Source organism: Polypterus senegalus, chromosome 15 (assembly GCF_016835505.1).
Source record: "Polypterus senegalus isolate Bchr_013 chromosome 15, ASM1683550v1, whole genome shotgun sequence".
NCBI lineage: Eukaryota > Metazoa > Chordata > Cladistia > Polypteriformes > Polypteridae > Polypterus > Polypterus senegalus.
Window position 1 is genome coordinate 34,624,869 of NC_053168.1, and position 18,453 is coordinate 34,643,321.

Here is an 18,453-nt window from a genome sequence, read left to right on the forward strand (position 1 = left end):
CTTTGGTAACTCAGAAATGTGGCAATCTGAATATGAGATGAGAATGTCTGAAATACAGTGCATCCGGATAGTATTCAGAGCGCATCACTTTTTCCACATTTTGTTATGTTACAGCCTTATTCCAAAATGGATTAAATTCATTTTTTTCCTAAGTTTTTTTATTTTTAATAAATTTGCAAAAACCTGAAGTAAACTTTTTCATGTTGTCATTATGCGGTGTTGTGTGTAGAATTCTGAGGAAAAAAATTAATTTAATCCATTTTGGAATAAGGCTGTAACATAACAAAATGTGGAAAAAGTGATGCGCTGTGAATACTTTCTGGATGCACTGTAAATGTATAAAAAAGGACAAGATAAGCAGAATAACTACAGTTATTCCTGTAACAGTCAAATGTTAAAAAAGAATAAAAAAAAACTGAAAAAAAATTAATACAGTAAATTTAGAGTAGCAGTAGTAGTTTGTTTATATAGCACCCTTCACAGACAAAAGGTCACAGAGCGCTGAACAGCAAATACAGAACAAATACAAACAGTTGAAACAAAAACAAACAAAACAAATAAAAACAATAAATAAACAAAGGACTACAACATATAAATAAACCCGAATTATTAAATACTGGAGTGCAAAATGTATTAGAAAGCATAAATGGGAAATTTACAGATAACAGGGAGTAATTAGACATTAATTAAATGAAAAACACATACTTGATGATGTTGAAACTGTTCGCCTTCTAATCATTTCATTATTTTCTGGAGAAATGGACACAGGTACAGAAGCAGAAGTTGCCCGTGTGCGTGTTGCTCGATCCGGGGATCCAGTTTCTGACTCAGTCTCTTTGTCTGTACTATGATAATACTTCAGATGGTAATCCAGCAGTTTTGCTTTCCTAAAGGCTTTGAAACAACCAGGAACCTTACATTTAAACTTATTGTGGTCTAAATCAACTGCAGATTCCATGGTAGATAATCGGTCTTCTTGCTTTTTGATGTGTATTACTAAAGAAAATAGAATAAAAATAATAAAAAAAATAGTTGATTATTCATAAAACAGAATAATATACAACAAATGCAAACAGGTTTTAGCTAATACAACACACACTCAGTTTTAGCAAGTTTGCTTTTACTTTATAAACAATAAGAAATATAGGAAAGAAGTTCACTCTAACTACAAAAAAATAAAACCAAAATTATGCCAAAATAACAAAAATACTTAGACGACTTTTATGGAAATCTGGAGTTCAAAGTCCTGTGTCTTGTTCAGTCAGAAACAATTACAATTACCATTTTCCTTTTTGGAACATGAAAAAACAAACCAAAATCAGCCATCAAATGATCAGCAAGTATTCAGGGATTAGTTTTATATTTTCAAGGAAATATTTTTTTCTTACACCAAATACATTAAGAGTTTTTTTAAATTTCAGTCATTACAGCTGAATTATTTTAGTATTAATATTACACATTAGAAAGACTAAATTTTGCTTCCAACTTTCCTTGAATTTTTTCAACAGGGAATTAATGTTTACATAAATTTTCAAAACTTACAATATGATACACAGCAGTTTATCTTCTTTTGAAAATATAAATGTGGTCTTTTCAGAAAGATAAATTTGGAGGACAATGACACCAAGACACAACTGAGCACATCTGGATTCAGTATTGTAAGAAATAATAAATGTCAACATTGCCTTTCCAATAATCTGTACTGCTGGGTAGAAAGAAAAAATGTTTTACAGCTAGGTCACTGTATTCACTTAAAAATGTTCTGTGAACAGCTAGTAAGTGTGTTGTAACGTTTAACATGGGATGAAATAACTGTCTTCATGTTACTTATTTTATACAGATGTATTTGAAAACCTATAAAAAAAATAAAATTCAAAACTCACATTACAATATTAATTTAGGTATTCTATACTTGACAGTTTATTAACAAACTATTCAACCAAATATGACCAGCAAAACTGATGTCACATAAAGAACTGAAAGAAATAAATCAAATGAGCAAGATACAATATGTTCTATATAGTATTTATAAATCTGCAGTAATAGCTCAAAATATACCATATAGTGAGGAAATTGTAAAACCAAATTAAAATATGCATGTTAATATGGCATAGTTTTCAAAGAAATGTAAAGCCATGCTAGAATATGCATGTTAATACCCATTCAGTTAACCTCAAATAGAAATGGCAGACATTCTACAGAAAAAGAATGCATATCTAGAAATTAAAGGTAAAAACATTCTTTATATTGAAGATACAGAGAGCTTGATCCAGTTAAGTAAGTACTGTCTTGCTTGCCTTTATTCTCCTTTAAACATCATTCTATGACTTTAGTCGAGTCCTCTTCTACAACTTGCCCAGGTGCTCTGCTGTTCTACAAAGTACCATTGGTCATTTCCTGCTTTAACTCTAATAGCTGAAGATCCCGTGGTAACTGGAGCGTGATTTTATTTTTAAACATATTTGATCTCACGTTGACTTGAGTGAGGTTTCATGTGTGTTACAATAGATTCCTAAGATACTAGAGTAATCATCTATCAACCTATTCTCCAATACTGCTTATCACTGACATTATTTAAAAACTTTCAAAATCTGAAAATCCAGGTAAATCATTGCTTCTAAACATGAATGGGACAGATTAACTTAGTAGGTTTACACCCATGCTTTTGATTTGTGTCCCTTTTACTTTCTTGTTTACAGCTCTATTAGCTGTCTATTATCCCCGATACTGTAACTATGTCAGAAAGAACATCAGTGTTTAATAATAAAATTGCTGAACACTGCTTCTCTTCATCAACTTTATCATGTTCTACTAAAGATCACCCTGGAAACTGAAAGTTGATCCTTATGTTTTCTTAAAGTGGACAATTAGTAAATGAACAATCAAGAAGTAGGTTAAGTATACAGCTTACAAAGAGGAGGGTAACCTTCTGACTCAGTGGCAAGGGAACCATCTCACCATTAAGGATAGCAAAACCAAGGCACTGGATCATAGAATACCAAAGCAGAAAGCTGACTACACTGACATCCACATTGGAATGGGTGCTGTTAAAATGGCGACTTTAAATTTCTTGGAGTGACTATCACCAGTGAACTGAAGTGACCACAAAACATTTAATCTTTTATCAAAAAAAAATGTACTTTCTCAGCACTTCCTGAGAACTTGCATTACTTCATCAGTTCTCATAAAATCCTACAGTTGAACAGCAGACAGCATCTTGACATCCTGGTATGGCACATGATTCACTCAAGAATGTAAAGTACTACAGACAGTGGTGAAGGCGTCACAGAACATAACCAGCACTCAAGTGCCTTCTATTAAGGACTTATACACCAATCACTGCCTTAGAAAGGCAAACAATAATATTAAGGACCTCAGCAACCCTGCATAGTCATTTTCTTCCTTCTTCCTTTTAGCAGATGTCACCATAGAGTGTCATCCATATGATTCATATCCCTTGAGGAATCTCCGCCAATCATCATATTGGTTCCCCATTGGAGAATCGCCATCAATCACCGTCCCTTGGTCCCCCTTGGAGAATTGCTGCTGATTGTCGTACCTTGGTCCCCCTGGAAAAATCACTGCCAGTTGTTGTCCATGGAGTATGGGTGGGAAGTTTTTGCCATTTTCCCCTTGCCCGCTGCGACCACTGCAAGGCATTCAGTAAACTGTTGCAACCCATTCCCATTCAGTGCTATTATGATTCAAGACTTGGCACAACCCAAGTTCAGAATAACACAAATTAAAATGGTATGGACAAAAACACAGCAGGCAAGCTGTGCTCTGAAAAATGCATCAATTAACACATTCCCCATGCCAACACATTCTGATGCCTAGTCTGTCTCATTTCATATTTTATCATTGACATCCATTCTGGTCTTGGATTCCCCAAATTAGGGCAATACATCTTTAGATATTGTAAGAATTTTGTGCCTCACAGCCACTCATTGACCTAGAGAACACATTGGGTATCCACTGCCTAAATTAATACAGCAACACATTTGATTAAGAATCACACAACACATCACAAACAGCACACAATACATGATATGACCACAGAATTATGAGACAATGTGCAAGTGGCCCAAACTGTTGGATATGTATGCTCATTCTACAAGAATGTGCATGGTGGGCAAGCAAATAAAGCAACAAACTTTTACCACATTTCTTTTCAGCACTAGCATTCACCACTTTTTTAAAATGGGGAATCTAACTGCTTCTTGACCACAAAGTGGAAGAAACATATACAGTGGGTACGGAAAGTATTCAGACCCCCTTCAATTTTTCACTCTTTGTTATATTGCAGCCATTTGCTAAAATCATTTTAAATTATTTTTTTTCCCTCATTAATGTACACACAGCACCCATATTGACAGACAAAAAAAAAAGAATTTTTGAAATTGTTGCAGATTTATTAAAAAAGAAAAACTGAAATATCACATGGTCCTAAGTATTCAGACCCTTTGCTCAGTATTTAGTAGAAGCACCCTTTTTAGCTAATACAGCCATGAGTCTTCTTGGGAAAGATGCAACAAGTTTTTCACACCTGGATTTGGGGATCACATACCGCTTAGAATTAAGGCCAAAAAGTTTTATCTTGGAGTTTGCTAAAAGACACCTGAAGGACTCTGAGATGGTGAGAAATAAGATTATGTGGTCTAATGAGACCAAGATAGAACTTTTTGGCCTTAATTCTAAGCGGTATGTGTGGAGACAACCAGGCACTGCTCATCACTTGTCCAATACAGTCCCCACAGTCAAGCATGGCGGTGGTAGCATCATGCTGTGGGGGTGTTTTTCAGCTGCTGGGACAGGGCGACTGGTTGCAATCGAGGGAAAGATGAATGCGGCCAAGTACAGGGATATCCTGGACAAAAACCTTCTCCAGAGTGCTAAGGACCTCAGACTGGGCCGAAGGTTTACCTTCCAACAAGACAATGACCCTAAGCACACAGCTAAAATAACGACGGAATGGCTTCACAACAACTCTGTGACTGTTCTTGAATGGCCCAGCCAGAGCCCTGACTTAAACCCAATTGAGCATCTCTGGAGAGACCTAAAAATGGCTGTCCACCAACGTTTACCATCCAACCTGACAGAATTGCAGAGGATCTGCAAGGAGGAATGGCAGAGGATACCCAAATCCAGGTGTGAAAAAGCTGTTGCATCTTTCCCAAGAAGACTCATGGCTGTATTAGCTCAAAAGGGTGATTCTACTAAATACTGAGCAAAGGGTCTGAATACTTAGGACCATGTGATATTTCAGTTTTTCTTTTTTAATAAATCTGCAACAATTTCAAAAATCCTTTTTTTTTGTCTATCAATATGGGGTGCTGTGTGTACATTAATGAGGGAAAAAAATAATTTAAATGATTTTAGCAAATGGCTGCAATATAACAAAGAGTGAAAAATTGAAGGGGGTCTGAATACTTTCCGTACCCACTGTATATGCTTTTTCAAGTTAAGCGCTATAAACCACAGGTGGTAGCTCTTGTCTCAATTCAACAGCAGGTTAATGGAAAAGGGTGCTCTGTATCCATATACTGATTAGCGTAATGCCTTGTTCTCTGGTTCAAGACCTTTTTTTATTTTTCAAAATTACTGTGGATACCTCTAACAGATTAAATAGCGCTGGATTTATTTTATAATACATCACCACCTGGACAGTCTACTGTTGACTAGGGTAGCACAACACAAAAGTGAGTACACATTTTCCAAGACAAAAATTGCAGTGGCATAACTGGCATTGTAATTTGGGATGCATCACTTACAGATGGCAGTCATGTAATCTTAACCTCCCTAGCATTAACTTTTTTCACAAAAAATCATGTAAAAAGCGTTGCATTTTTGGCTTGAAAAACTACATTGTTATTAAATCTCATCTTTCTACTGTAAAACATACAAAAAGTAAAAATTCATTAAAGTATAACAACACAAATAATAATAATGATGAATAACTAGGGGGCTCTGCCCCCAGCTCTCCAACACCCAACCTTTAGGAAATTTCTTTAAACACTTTTTTTTTTTGAGTCCCAAAATACTGAATCTTTTAAATGAGAACCGCGAGACATGTGTTTAATGACTTTGTACCATAATTCAGAATAAGTTTCTCTGTTTGTAATTTCAGCACAGAAAAAACTATCTACATCATCAGGAGTTAATAATTTATTTTGCAAAGTAACCAATAAATGCATGTGAGGGTTTTGCAGATAAATTTCGTGCAAAGTGCAATACTTTTGGACGTATGAATTTGTATCCATTATTGGCTGTAGAATTTCTAATACATCCAATGGTGTAACTCTTTTGATTCTATTTTGCATCACTTCTCTGTGATCATAACGTTAAAATTTATAAGAGCTGAGAGAGCAGAAACTGTGTCTGTCAAATGCATTCACACAAATGAGGCGAGATTACTGTGTGCGTGGTTGTATATGGTTGACAAGAGGGTATGACTTGAAAAAATCTCAAGGCCAAGGTCTCAACTCACGGGACTTGGAAAAAAAACCTTCCAGAAAGTCTTGTCTCGTCGCAGGTTTTTTTTACTTATTTTTTTGTATATACTGTCAAAAAATGTCTTTTGTGTTGTATACTTTTGAATGGGAAAACTGCTTAGGTGTATAGTCACTTACCTGACAATGTTCAGCACAATGGTTCATCTCAGCATCAATTCTTTCAATCACGTCATCATCAAGAAGTAAGTACAGTACCTCACAAAAGTGAGTACACCCCTTTACATTTTTGTAAATATTTTATTATATCTTTTCTTGGGACAACACTGAAGGTATGACACTTTGTTACAATGTAAAGTAGTCAGTGTACAGCTTGTATAACAATGTCAATTTGCTGTCCCCTCAAAATAACTCAACACACAGCCATTAATGTCTAAACCGCTGGCAACAAAAGTGAGTACACTCCTAAGTGAAAAATGTCCAAATTGTGCCCAATTAGTCATTTTCCCTCTCCGGGTGTCATGTGACTCATTAGTGTTACAAGGTCTCAGGTGTGTTAAATATGGTGTTATCGCTCTCACACTCTCTCATACTGGTCACTGGAAGTTCAACATGGCAAATCATCGCAAACACCTTTCTGAGGATCCGAAAAAAAGAATTGTTGCTCTACATAAAGATGGCTTAGGCTATAAGAAGATTGCCAACACCCTGAAACTGAGCTGCAGCATGGTGGCCAAGACCATACAGCGGTTTAACAAAACAGGTTCCACTCAGAACAGGCCTCACCATGGTCAACCAAAGAAGTTGAGTGCACATGCTCAGCATCATATCCAGAGGTTGCCTTTTAAAAATAGATGTATGAATGCTGCTAGCATTGCTGCAGAGGTTGAAGGGGTGGGGGGTCAGCCTGTCAGTGCTCAGACCATACGCCGACACCGCATCAAATTGGTCTGCATGGCTATCATCCCAGAAGCCCATAAACAGTTCGCTAAAGACAAGCAGATTAAGGACATGGATTATTGGAACCATGCCCTGTTGACTGATGAAACCAAGATAAACTTATTTGGTTCAGATGGTGTCAAGCGTGTGAGGTGTGTCTTGCTTACTGTCAAGCACGGTGGTGGGAGTGTCATGGTTTGGGGCTGCATGAGTGCTTCTGGCACTGGGGAGCTACAGTTCATTGAGGGAACCATGAATGCCAACATGTACTGTGACATGATTTTTGCTTAGGTGATTTTATGAAAAAACAAGGTTATCCAACTCCAACTGGAAATTTATGAAAAATGAATTGCCCATTTACATTTAATAACTGACTGCACCACCTTTAAATGTAATGAACACAATCAAATGCTTCTATACAATTCCATTTTAGTCTTTCACATTTCCGTGGGTAGTACTAGGGTTCTGTTATACACAGAAGTTCAATATGGTATCCCGCAGGGCTCAGTACTGGGACCTCTACTGTTTTCACTTTAAATGCTTCCATTGGGATCTCTCATTAGGAAACATAATGTTAATTTTCACTCGTATGCAGATGACACCCAGTTATACCTTTCATTTAAATCAAATGAAGTTTCTCAGATGTTCTCTTTAATTAGTTGCGTTAGTGATGAATGAGAACTACTTGTCTTTAAATACAGATAAAACAGATGTTAATTGGAGGGAATGACGCTGATCACAACAATATTTTGTCATCATTTAACTCAGCTGGAATCCCAATTAACTTTACTGAATCAGCGTGCAATCTAGGAGTTATCTTTGACTCTAGCATGTCATTTAAAGTGCATATTACAAAGTTGTCCAAAACATATTTCTTCCATCATAAAAATGTTAGGAAATTAAGGCGCTTTCTAAATAAACAGGATTCTGAGAAATTATTTCATGCATTTATCTCTAGTAGGATTGACTACTGCAATGCGGTGTTCACTGGCTGTTCAAACTGTTCTCTATACAGCCTCCAGTTAATCCAAAATGCAGCTGCAAGAATTATTACAAGAACAAGAAAATATGAACACAAAACTCCAGTTCTTAAAACCTTACACTGGCTCCTGGTTAAGTTTAGGGCAGATTTCAAAATCCTCCTTTTAACATTTAAAGCATTAAATGGCCAAGGTCCGGCTTAGTTGTCTGAACTTATCATGACTTACAAACCTGTGCGCACGTTAAGATCTCAAGATGCCGGTCTGCTGATGATTCCAAGGAATAATAACATAACGGTGGGAGGTCGAGCTTTTAGTTACAAGGCCCCTAAACTGCGGAATGCTCTGCCTGCTTCTATAAAGAGATGCCCCTTCGGTCTCAGCCTTTAAATCCCGGCTGAAGACTCACTAGTTCAGTTTAGCATATCCTGACTAGAGCTGCTGATTTACTGTACATACTGCATCTCTGTTGTTAGTCATTAGCACTAAAACATAAGTAACATGATAGTTATAATTGAATACTAACCCTCACCTATTCTGTTTCTGTTCTCGGTACTCAAATGTGGCAATTGGTGCCATGGCCCACCTGCCAAGTTGTTTGCCTGCCTATGGTAAAGTCATCCCTGATGGAGGATCGCAGGAATCATGGGAAACAGGGATCCTTTCATCGGATTGGCTGGCCCAGCACTGTTTCAGCCATGGAATGGCCAAATGGGGGAGGCAGCTTGATGGATGAGGTCTGCAGGACTCTAAAAATATCCAAATCTTACTATGTGATATCATCTACTGTTAAATTCTTCTCCGTACTTCTAAAATTTTTGTTTTTATGCTGTATTAAAGATTTGTTCTGTTCTATGTATTGTATTGACCCCCTTTTTTGACACCCACTGCATGCCCAACCTACCTGGAAAGGGGTCTCTCTTTGAACTGCCTTTCCCAAAGTTTCTTCCATTTTTCGGGAGGTTTTCCTTGTCTTCTTAGAGAGTCAAGGCTGGGGGGCTGTCAAGAGGCAGGGCCTGTTAAAGCCCATTGCAGCACTTCCTGTGTGATTTTGGGCTATACAAAAATAAACTGTATTGTATTGTATTGTACCGTGTTAGCTATTGTAAATGTATTGAGAAATCAAGTAAAATGACCTTTTATTGACTAATTAAAAGATTACAATATACAAGCTTTCAAGGCAACTTAGGCCCCTTTGAGTTGCCTCACAAGCTTGCTTATTGCAATCTTTTTAGTTAGCCAATAAAAGGTATCATTTTGCTTGACTTCTTACTACATTTCTGTGGGGAAATTTCAACTTACTCTTCTTTAAATGATTCTTTTAATTTAGTGACACCAATAGGTTATCTGGCATGAACTGCTCGATTCAGATCCTGCTACTGAATTTCCACTGGATTTAGGTCTGGAATTTAACTAGGCCAGTCCAAAACATTAATTCAGTTTTCTCAGTCATTGTTACTTTGTGACCCAAGTATTATTTATCTTTAACTCTTGGATGGGCGGCCAGATTTTCTCCTTAAGATTGTTCTGTTAGTGAGCAGAACTCATTAATTGGGACAAGTCATGTGGAGCTGGCAACCGCATTTAATGGATGCATTGGCATACGCAAGTGATCATATATTAGCTTGAAGATGGCTAGTTAAAAATTCCACAGCTGTGGTTGTACACCAATCACCCACAACGTAAAAACCACTCACAGGAGACGTGAATAACACTGACTGTCTCATTACAATGGCATCAGTAGAGGAGTGGCACATATTACGCAGCAAGTCTTGAAAGCAAGAAAAATGGATAAGTGTAAGGATCTGAGTGAAGCAGGAAAAATGTGCAAGCTTAAGAATCTGAGTGAATTTGACAAATGCCAAAATTAGCAAGACAACTGGGTCAAAGTATTTCCAAAAGGGTAGTTTTTTTTCCCTCCAGTATGCAGTGGTTAGTACCTACCAAAAATGGTCCATGGAAGGACAACAAGTGAACCAGAAACAGGGTTATGGGTGCCCAAGGCTTAATTATGCGCTTGTAGAGTGCATTGGTCTGGCCCAATTTAAATTGCTGAAAAATGTAATGCTGGCCATTACATAGAGGTGTCAGAATACACAGTGCATCTTAGCTTACTGAGTATGGGGCTGTGTAGCCACAGAGTGCCCATGTTGATCCATGCCTACTGCCAAAAGCACCTACAATGGGCATGTGAGCATCAGATCTTGACCATGGAACAATGGAAGAAGGTGGCTTGGTCTGATGAATTATGTTTTCTTTTAGATCAGGGGTCCCCAACTCCAGTCCTGGAGGGCCCCAGTGGCCGCAGGTTTTCATTCTAACCCTTTTCTTAATCAGGGACCTGTTTTTGCTGCTAATTAACTCCTTTTCTATTCACTTTAATTGACTTGTTTTTTAAGGTTTGTTCCCCTGAATTTCTTCATCGTTCCTCTGAATTACTTAACTTCTTTCCTCAAATGGCACCCAAACAGAAATGAAATGTGAAGTGAGTGAGCCAACAGAAGACCAGCTAAGTCAGGGCCTCAAACTCCAACCAATTTCACTCCAACCAGCTGCTTAATTAGGCGCCGATTCTTGTTGTTAATTAAACCCATTCTTTAATTCCATGGCTTGTTGTTGCTCTCATTGTGCTATAGCAGACATTTCTGAAATTGTTAATTTTCTCTTTTCTGGTAAAATCTTTTGTGAACCTGAGCAGATCGACATTCCTGAGACTTTCACCTTTCTTTATTTTCAGATATTGTATTATTGTCACCAGTTGTTTTGGCCTATTTTGTATGTCATGATTGTTTGGCTGCTAATTAGGGAAAAACAAACAATTAAGGGGTCTGAGTCTTCAAGAGCAAGTCAATTACAATGAATTCAAAAGAAGTTAATTAGCAGCAATAACAGGTCACTGATTAAGAAAAGGGTTAGAATGAAAATCTGCAGCCACTGGTGCCCTCCAGGACCGGAGTTGGGGACCCCTGTTTTAGATCATATGGATGGCCAAGTGTGTGTGTGTTTGCCTGGCAGCAGCACTATAGGAAGAACCAGTGACATAGATATTTAAATAATTACCTAACCTCTGTATGGTTTTAATAAGATGGTAAATCCAAAACACTTGGGTTATGAACAGTAAAAAAGTTTTAGGTAATTAGACAACCAGACGTTGAGAAGTTCAGAAACTAAAGAAATATGAAAGACCAGTTATCACATCTTGGAAATACGATTCAATTATTCCTTCTACTATAGAATGAATTAAATATTAAAATATGTTTCTAGCCATGAAAAAGAAGTGAAACATACTTTTGGAGCAATTTTTCAAAATACACCGATGCCAGAAAGCACAATTTTAAAAGCCTGAAAAGAGCCTTGAAAAAAAAAAAAAATTGCTGTTGTAGCCAGAGAGCAAGCTATACTATTAGTTTATCTTTCTTGATAATCTGAAAAACACAGTATGATTTGATAACAAAATAATAACGCAATAAGGCTTTTCATTAAGAGAGCTGTATGCAGCTATCAATAATATTAAAACATTTTAAGAGTAATTTAAGAACATGACAAAAAATACGTAATTTATTCTTAAAATTATAAAAAAACTGAAGTATACATATAGAATAATAAGATTTGCACTTACATGTACATCTCAAAGAGTACAATGTCAAAGTAACTTACTTTGAACATTTATTGAAATGTTACATTTTAAGTGTCTATAAAATAGTTTAAAATGAAATACAAAACTGCAAATCAAGTAAGCACCATTTTAAAAAGGCACATAATAAGACACTATTTATAAGTGATAATGATTATTTGTGAAATCCAATCTAATAATTAAAACAAAATGTGAAATTAAAGCAAAAAAAAAAAACACCACTTACTTGGTTCTCGTATATGTTTATTAGGTTTAAGGGTCTTGGGAACACTTTTTACAATGGAAACTACAAAAAATGAAAAGAAACTGAATGTTATGATTTGATCATGCTATATAGTGACAAATACTTTTAAGCTGGCTCCTATAGTAAATTATAAATGACATGTGTCATGCTTTTACCATTATTTCTGATAAATACACGGAAGGGTAAGTGAAAGACAATCAATCTTTCTCTATATATTTTATATATACAAAGACTGTACATGTACTGTACAGTATATATTCATTATGTAGTACTGCATATATAAATACAAACATTTAATATGTACATCCACACATTGACATTTTTTATACACATAAACATACACAGATAAAGAGTTCAACAATTTTTGAGCATGACATACACATTATTAAAGAGAAACACCAATAAAAGCAAAAAATTAGTTTTATACATAATCCCATAATTTATATAGAGTTCATGAAGCTTGCTTTTTCCACTCCAATAATTAATTTGTCTTTATTGTGTAACAATTCTTGACTTTTTCATATTTGGCATAAAGCTTCCCACAAGAGCAGCCCTTGATTGGGAAACAGTTGGTAGACATATGGAGCTAGGTCTGAAAAATATGGTGGGTGGCAAATCTCTCAGAATTAAAGAGTTCTATGGAGCTTCCTTTGTTATCCATTCAAGGTTAATAGGGACATTCTTCTGAAGCACTGGGGTAATCACTGATATCAGTTTTCCTCACTACTTTTCCCAAAATAAGTGCTGCAAATGTAAAAGCAAACCAATGTAATACCAGTTAGGCAAGTCTTTTGAGACATGTAATCAATATGGTAGTACACCTTCATAATCATTATCTGATTTTGCCAGCACTGGCTTGGTCTGTATTTGATTTTTTTGAAAATTTCAGAGAATTAAACTCTAAGGACATCATGACCACAACCATTAAAAATTTAATAATAGAACAATATTCAGCCTTGAGGTTTTCAGCATCTACAGTGTGATGCAAAAGTTTTGGCAACCTTGTTAATAGTCATTATTTTCCTGAATAAATCGTTGGTTGTTACGATAAAAAATGTCAGTTAAATATATCATATAGAAGACACACACAGTGATATTTGAGAAGTGAAATGAAGTTTATTGGATTTACAGAAAGTGTGCAATAATTGTTCAAACAAAATCAGGCAGGTACATAAATTTGGGCACCGTTGTCATTTTATTGATTCCAAAACTTTTAGAACTAATTATTGGAACTCAAATTGGCTTAGTAAGCTCAGTGACCCCTGACCTACATACACAGGTGAATCCTATAATGAGAAAGAGCATTTAAGGGGTCAATTGTAAGTTTCCCTCCTCCTTTAATTTTCTCTGAAGAGTAGCAACATGGGGGTCACAAAACAACTCTCAAATGACCTGAAGACAAAGATTGTTCACCATCATGGTTTAGGGAAAGGATACAGAAAGCTGTCCCAGAGATTTAAGCTGTCTGTTTCCACAGTTAGGAACATATTGAGGAAATGGAAGACCACAGGCTCAGTTCAAGTTAAGGCTCTAAGTGGCAGACCAAGAAAGATTTGGATAGACAGAAGCGACGAATGGTGAGAACAGTCAGAGTCAACCCACAGACCAGCACCAAAGACCTACAACATCATCTTGCAGCAGATGGAGTCACTGTGCATCGTTCAACCATTCGGCGCACTTTACACAAGGAGATGCTGTATGCGAGAGTGATGCAGAGGAAGCCTTTTCTCCGCCCACAGCACAAACAGAGCCACTTGAGGTATGCTCAAGCACATTTGAACAAGCCAGCTTCATTTTGGAATAAGGTGCTGTGGACTGATGAAACTAAAATTGAGTTATTTGGGCATAACAAGGGTGTTATGCATGGAGGAAAAAGAACACAGCATTCCAAGAAAAACACCTGCTACCTACAGTAAAATATGGTGGTGGTTCCATCATGCTGTGGGGCTGTGTGGCCAGTGCAGGGACTGGGAATCTTGTCAAAGTTGAGGGACGCATGGATTCCACTCAGTATCAGCAGATTCTGGAGACCAATGTCCAGGAATCAGTGACAAAGCTGAAGCTGCGCCGGGCTGGATCTTTCAACAAGACAATGACCCGAAACACTGCTCAAAATCCACTAAGGCATTCATGCAGAGGAACAAGTACAACGTTCTGGAATGGCCATCTCAGTCCCCAGACCTGAATATAATTGAAAATCTGTGGTGTGAGTTAAAGTGAGCTGTCCATGCTCGGAAGCCATCAAACCTGAATGAACTAGAGATGTTTTGTAAAGAGGAATGGTCCAAAATACCTTCAACCACAATCCAGACTCTCATTGGAACCTACAGGAAGCGTTTAGAGGCTGTAATTTCTGCAAAAGGCGGATCTACTAAATATTGATTTCATTTCTTTTTTGTGGTGCCCAAATTTATGCACCCTGCCTGATTTTGTTTGAACAATTATTGCACACTTTCTGTAAATCTAATAAACTTCACTTCACTTCTCAAATATCACTGTGTGTGTCTCCTATATGATATATTTAACTGACATTTTTTATCGTAACAACCAACGATTTATACAGGAAAATAATGACTATTAACAAGGTTGCCCAAACTTTTGCATCCCACTGTATATTGACTTAGGTTTGAAACAATAAACATGCATTATAAATTGCATTTATAGTGTATGTTTCTTCATTCCATAAAATGGCAAATTTCAAACAATCATACAGCTTCAATTCTAACACTCTTGTGAGACATTTGCTAATGACTACAGACTAGTACTTATCCTATACAACAACAAAGTCAATTTTTACCATCAATGACACAAAACAGGGAAGTGATAGTATTTCGAGTATTAAGAGATGGAACATTACACATAATTAAGCAGTAGGTTTAATTTGATAGTGCTGCTCTAGGTTTACCCTAAAGAGTTAGGTAAGAAGCTAAGAAGCAGAATTATCAAGGTGGTCTTCTGCGATGTTTTACTTCTGTTACACTCTACTATTGATAATTTTCAGGATACCAGAAAGTTAAACATATGGCTAAGACCAGAAAATGGTTTAGCAGCTTAAATAAAATAGAAAAAAAAAACCAGAAAAGTCTTGTAACCCACTATGTTGCGTATGTCTGCCCATTACACCAAGGGTGGAACTCTTTCTTCAAACAAACATATACCAATGTGCTCAAATCTCAGACTAGGGACAAACTCAACTGTATATTGCATTGAAAAGACAAATGAACAGACCTTTATAGGGCAATAAGACATGTCAAGGCCAACATTTAAAGAAAGTCTATTATTTGTGAATGGGACATATAAACGAAAAGTTAACAACAAACCAGCTTAAGACCATTCAGACTAACCAAATCAGATAACACACTAAATAGCAGTAGCAATAACAAATGTGTACAAAAGAGACACCTAATAATGAAATTAAACATAATAACAAGGTTGTAAAGAAATGCATTGTCTAAACCCACTGCTTAACAGTATGCAAAGCTAGTACACCATTATAAAGCATGAAAAGGTGGCAACACAAAATATTAAAGCATGATGATTGTATACTTATATAAAAAGCACACTTCTAAGTTTTTTTAACTTAAAAAAAAATAATTCTAAATGTCAGTGTTTTAAAATAAAAATATCAGTGTAAGATCTGTTACTCAATAATGATAGGAAACCTTTCACTGAATACTTTTGCAAGGCACTGTATTCTGTTATCTAGAAAAATTCAATTCACTAGTTAAAGAACCGTCTAAAAATAATTTTATTCATTTATTTAAATAAAAAAAAATACAAACATACATTTCGAATAGATTTAATTTTAGAATATGTGAACCCTTTTTACCTGTGGAAGATGCATTTTCACATGTAGATTCTTTTACAGACAGAGTATTTTCCTTAGCTTGGTCAACCAACTCTGAAGGCTGTAAGGATGAGGAAACTTGTACTGGAGGTGCTGTAACTTCTTTAGAGTTTTTACTGAGGTCAAGTGGTAACTGAAGCTTCTCCACAGCATCTGAGGTAGTTTGTTGCACTAAAGTGTATACATAAATGTATAAATATATTTAATATTTACCTAAAAAAATAATAAAACATTTTTCAGGACATGTTGGGCAATTTATATGGACACACCCTTAACTGGTCCAAGTAAATTACACTGGCTGTTATATGGCATTTTTTGTTTTGAATGACTGCATGTGACGTTCAAAGACAGACAAATGCACTTTTGGAACAGTGAATGAGTTCAAAGGACTATAGATTTAAGGATTTAAATATTGAGCTACCTTACTTTCATATTTCTGTTAAATTTATTATTTACTGTGGTTAAATCCAGAATGATCACCCACAAGATTATATCAGCAAAATTAAAGTAAGCATCCATCACACTTTGGACATGCAGCCATAACAAAATAGACAATGAGGACAGTAATTTACCTATATATCAGATAATTTACATCCAAAACCAGAACAGTTTTTACAATAAAAATTAAGAAAGCTAAATAAAGCTTGGTTTAGGAGAAGCTCATATTTATTTTACAAGAAATTAAAAATTTGTGATTACATGAAGACCTGACAAGAGATATCAGTATTTGAATGGCAGAAAAAAAAACAAGTGTCTGGCTGTTTTAATAGGGTTGCAGGAGAGAGAACATGTGAAGTTCAATTGCATCTTTAGACAATCTAATACAAATATAGTAAACATCAGGGCTTAAAAACCGTATAAATATCTGAATGTTTAAAAAAAAACAAAAAAACATTACTAACAGAAAACGTGTCACTCTTAAAGCCACTTAAAACATTGGAAAATGCTCAGAGTTTTTTTGACAAAGTTAGGAAAAGAGTCATGTAATTACAAGTTCTACCATTCAGCAATAGCAATCTGGAGATAATTTCAAAACTAGATGTGAAGGCCAATAATAAAAATACTAAAACATCATCTGGGCAAGGTAAGAAATACATTAGGGGACTGGCTGGTTTAGCCGGAATATCTCAGCAAAAATTGGTAAGTTAACACAGATGCTTTTGATTAGGTAATTGCTTGTGTTGGTAAGACTGCAAATTTATTATCATACAAAAAATAGAGGCTCTGCTAACACACAGAGAACAGACTAAGCATAAAATTAGGGTATTGTGCAGTAAATGGTCATTATTGTCATCAAAATCATGTTATTTTAGGATTTTCAGACTTTAAGTTCAGTGTGGGTTCAGCAAATGAAAAGTGAACAAATTAAAAATATTTTACATTTTTATACAACAGGTAGAATATCTTTTAAATGTCATATGCATTAGTAAACTTCAGAAACAAATCTGCAAGTGACCTGCCATTGCTATTCACTTCTAGAGCATATAATTAATATTAAAATACACTGTCACGCCATACCCAAAAAAACTCCAAGCCGTAATCACTGGTGAAGATACCTGAAGAAACTACTGAGTAAAGGGTCTGAATACTTGATTCAATCTGATATTTCAGTTTTTTTTTTTATTTTTAACATATTCTAAAAAATTCTAAAATACTGTTTTAACTTTCTCACTTTAGGCTTTTGAATGTTGTTCAATGAGGAAAAAAATAAAATGATTTTAGCACAAGGCTGCAACATAAAATGTTTAAAAGGTTAAGGGGTTTTAATATTTATTGAAATCACTGTAAATTCATGCACACATATACACACATACTAGTTTTAACTAGCAAACTAGGCAGTATGTTTGAGCATGGTTATGCTTTTAATTTCAAGCATGCTCTGTGACAAACTGCAGTCGCAGCCCTGCAACAATTGAGGTTGGAATGGGCCCTGACAACCAACAAACACGTTGAAAAATGGATGGACATGAACATGGGCATACACACATAAAAAAACAAAGTAAAAAAAGGCAATGCATCTCCATCAACAGTTAAAATCATTTTTGAAGATGCCATACTAGTTGTGGACATCCACAGTCCTGCATGGGATATGTACTCTTAACAGCAAGTTCTTGAGGGAGCCACTGACAGGAACACAACCCCTCAATACTCCCCAAAATCCGTTATCTTGGAGTTTTAGTCTTTAGGAGCTTTGGTTTTAGCTTTACCCAAAAGTACTTCTAAGTTGTGCCTATAAAGTGTCAAAAGTATTTCTAGATCTAACTTGAAAAGGAGTTTCCCAGCCTGAGACACATGAGTCAGTCTCAGAAGTTGAATGGGCCAAAACCCACAGACTGAATAATATTACTGTGGAAAGAATA

The 18,453-nt window shown here is 35.9% G+C and overlaps 1 protein-coding gene across 1 annotated transcript in view; it reads right to left on the reverse strand.

The window, feature by feature from the left end:
• phf20l1 (PHD finger protein 20 like 1) overlaps positions 1–18,453 on the reverse strand; it is a 68,359-nt gene that overhangs the window by 27,941 nt on the left and 21,965 nt on the right. Inside the window, exons 10-12 of the mRNA XM_039737578.1 lie at positions 16,076–16,264; positions 12,229–12,288; positions 706–996 (exon numbers count right to left, since the gene is read on the reverse strand). Coding sequence (XP_039593512.1) covers positions 706–996; positions 12,229–12,288; positions 16,076–16,264 — 540 coding nt within the window. The remainder of the gene's footprint in view (positions 1–705; positions 997–12,228; positions 12,289–16,075; positions 16,265–18,453) is intronic.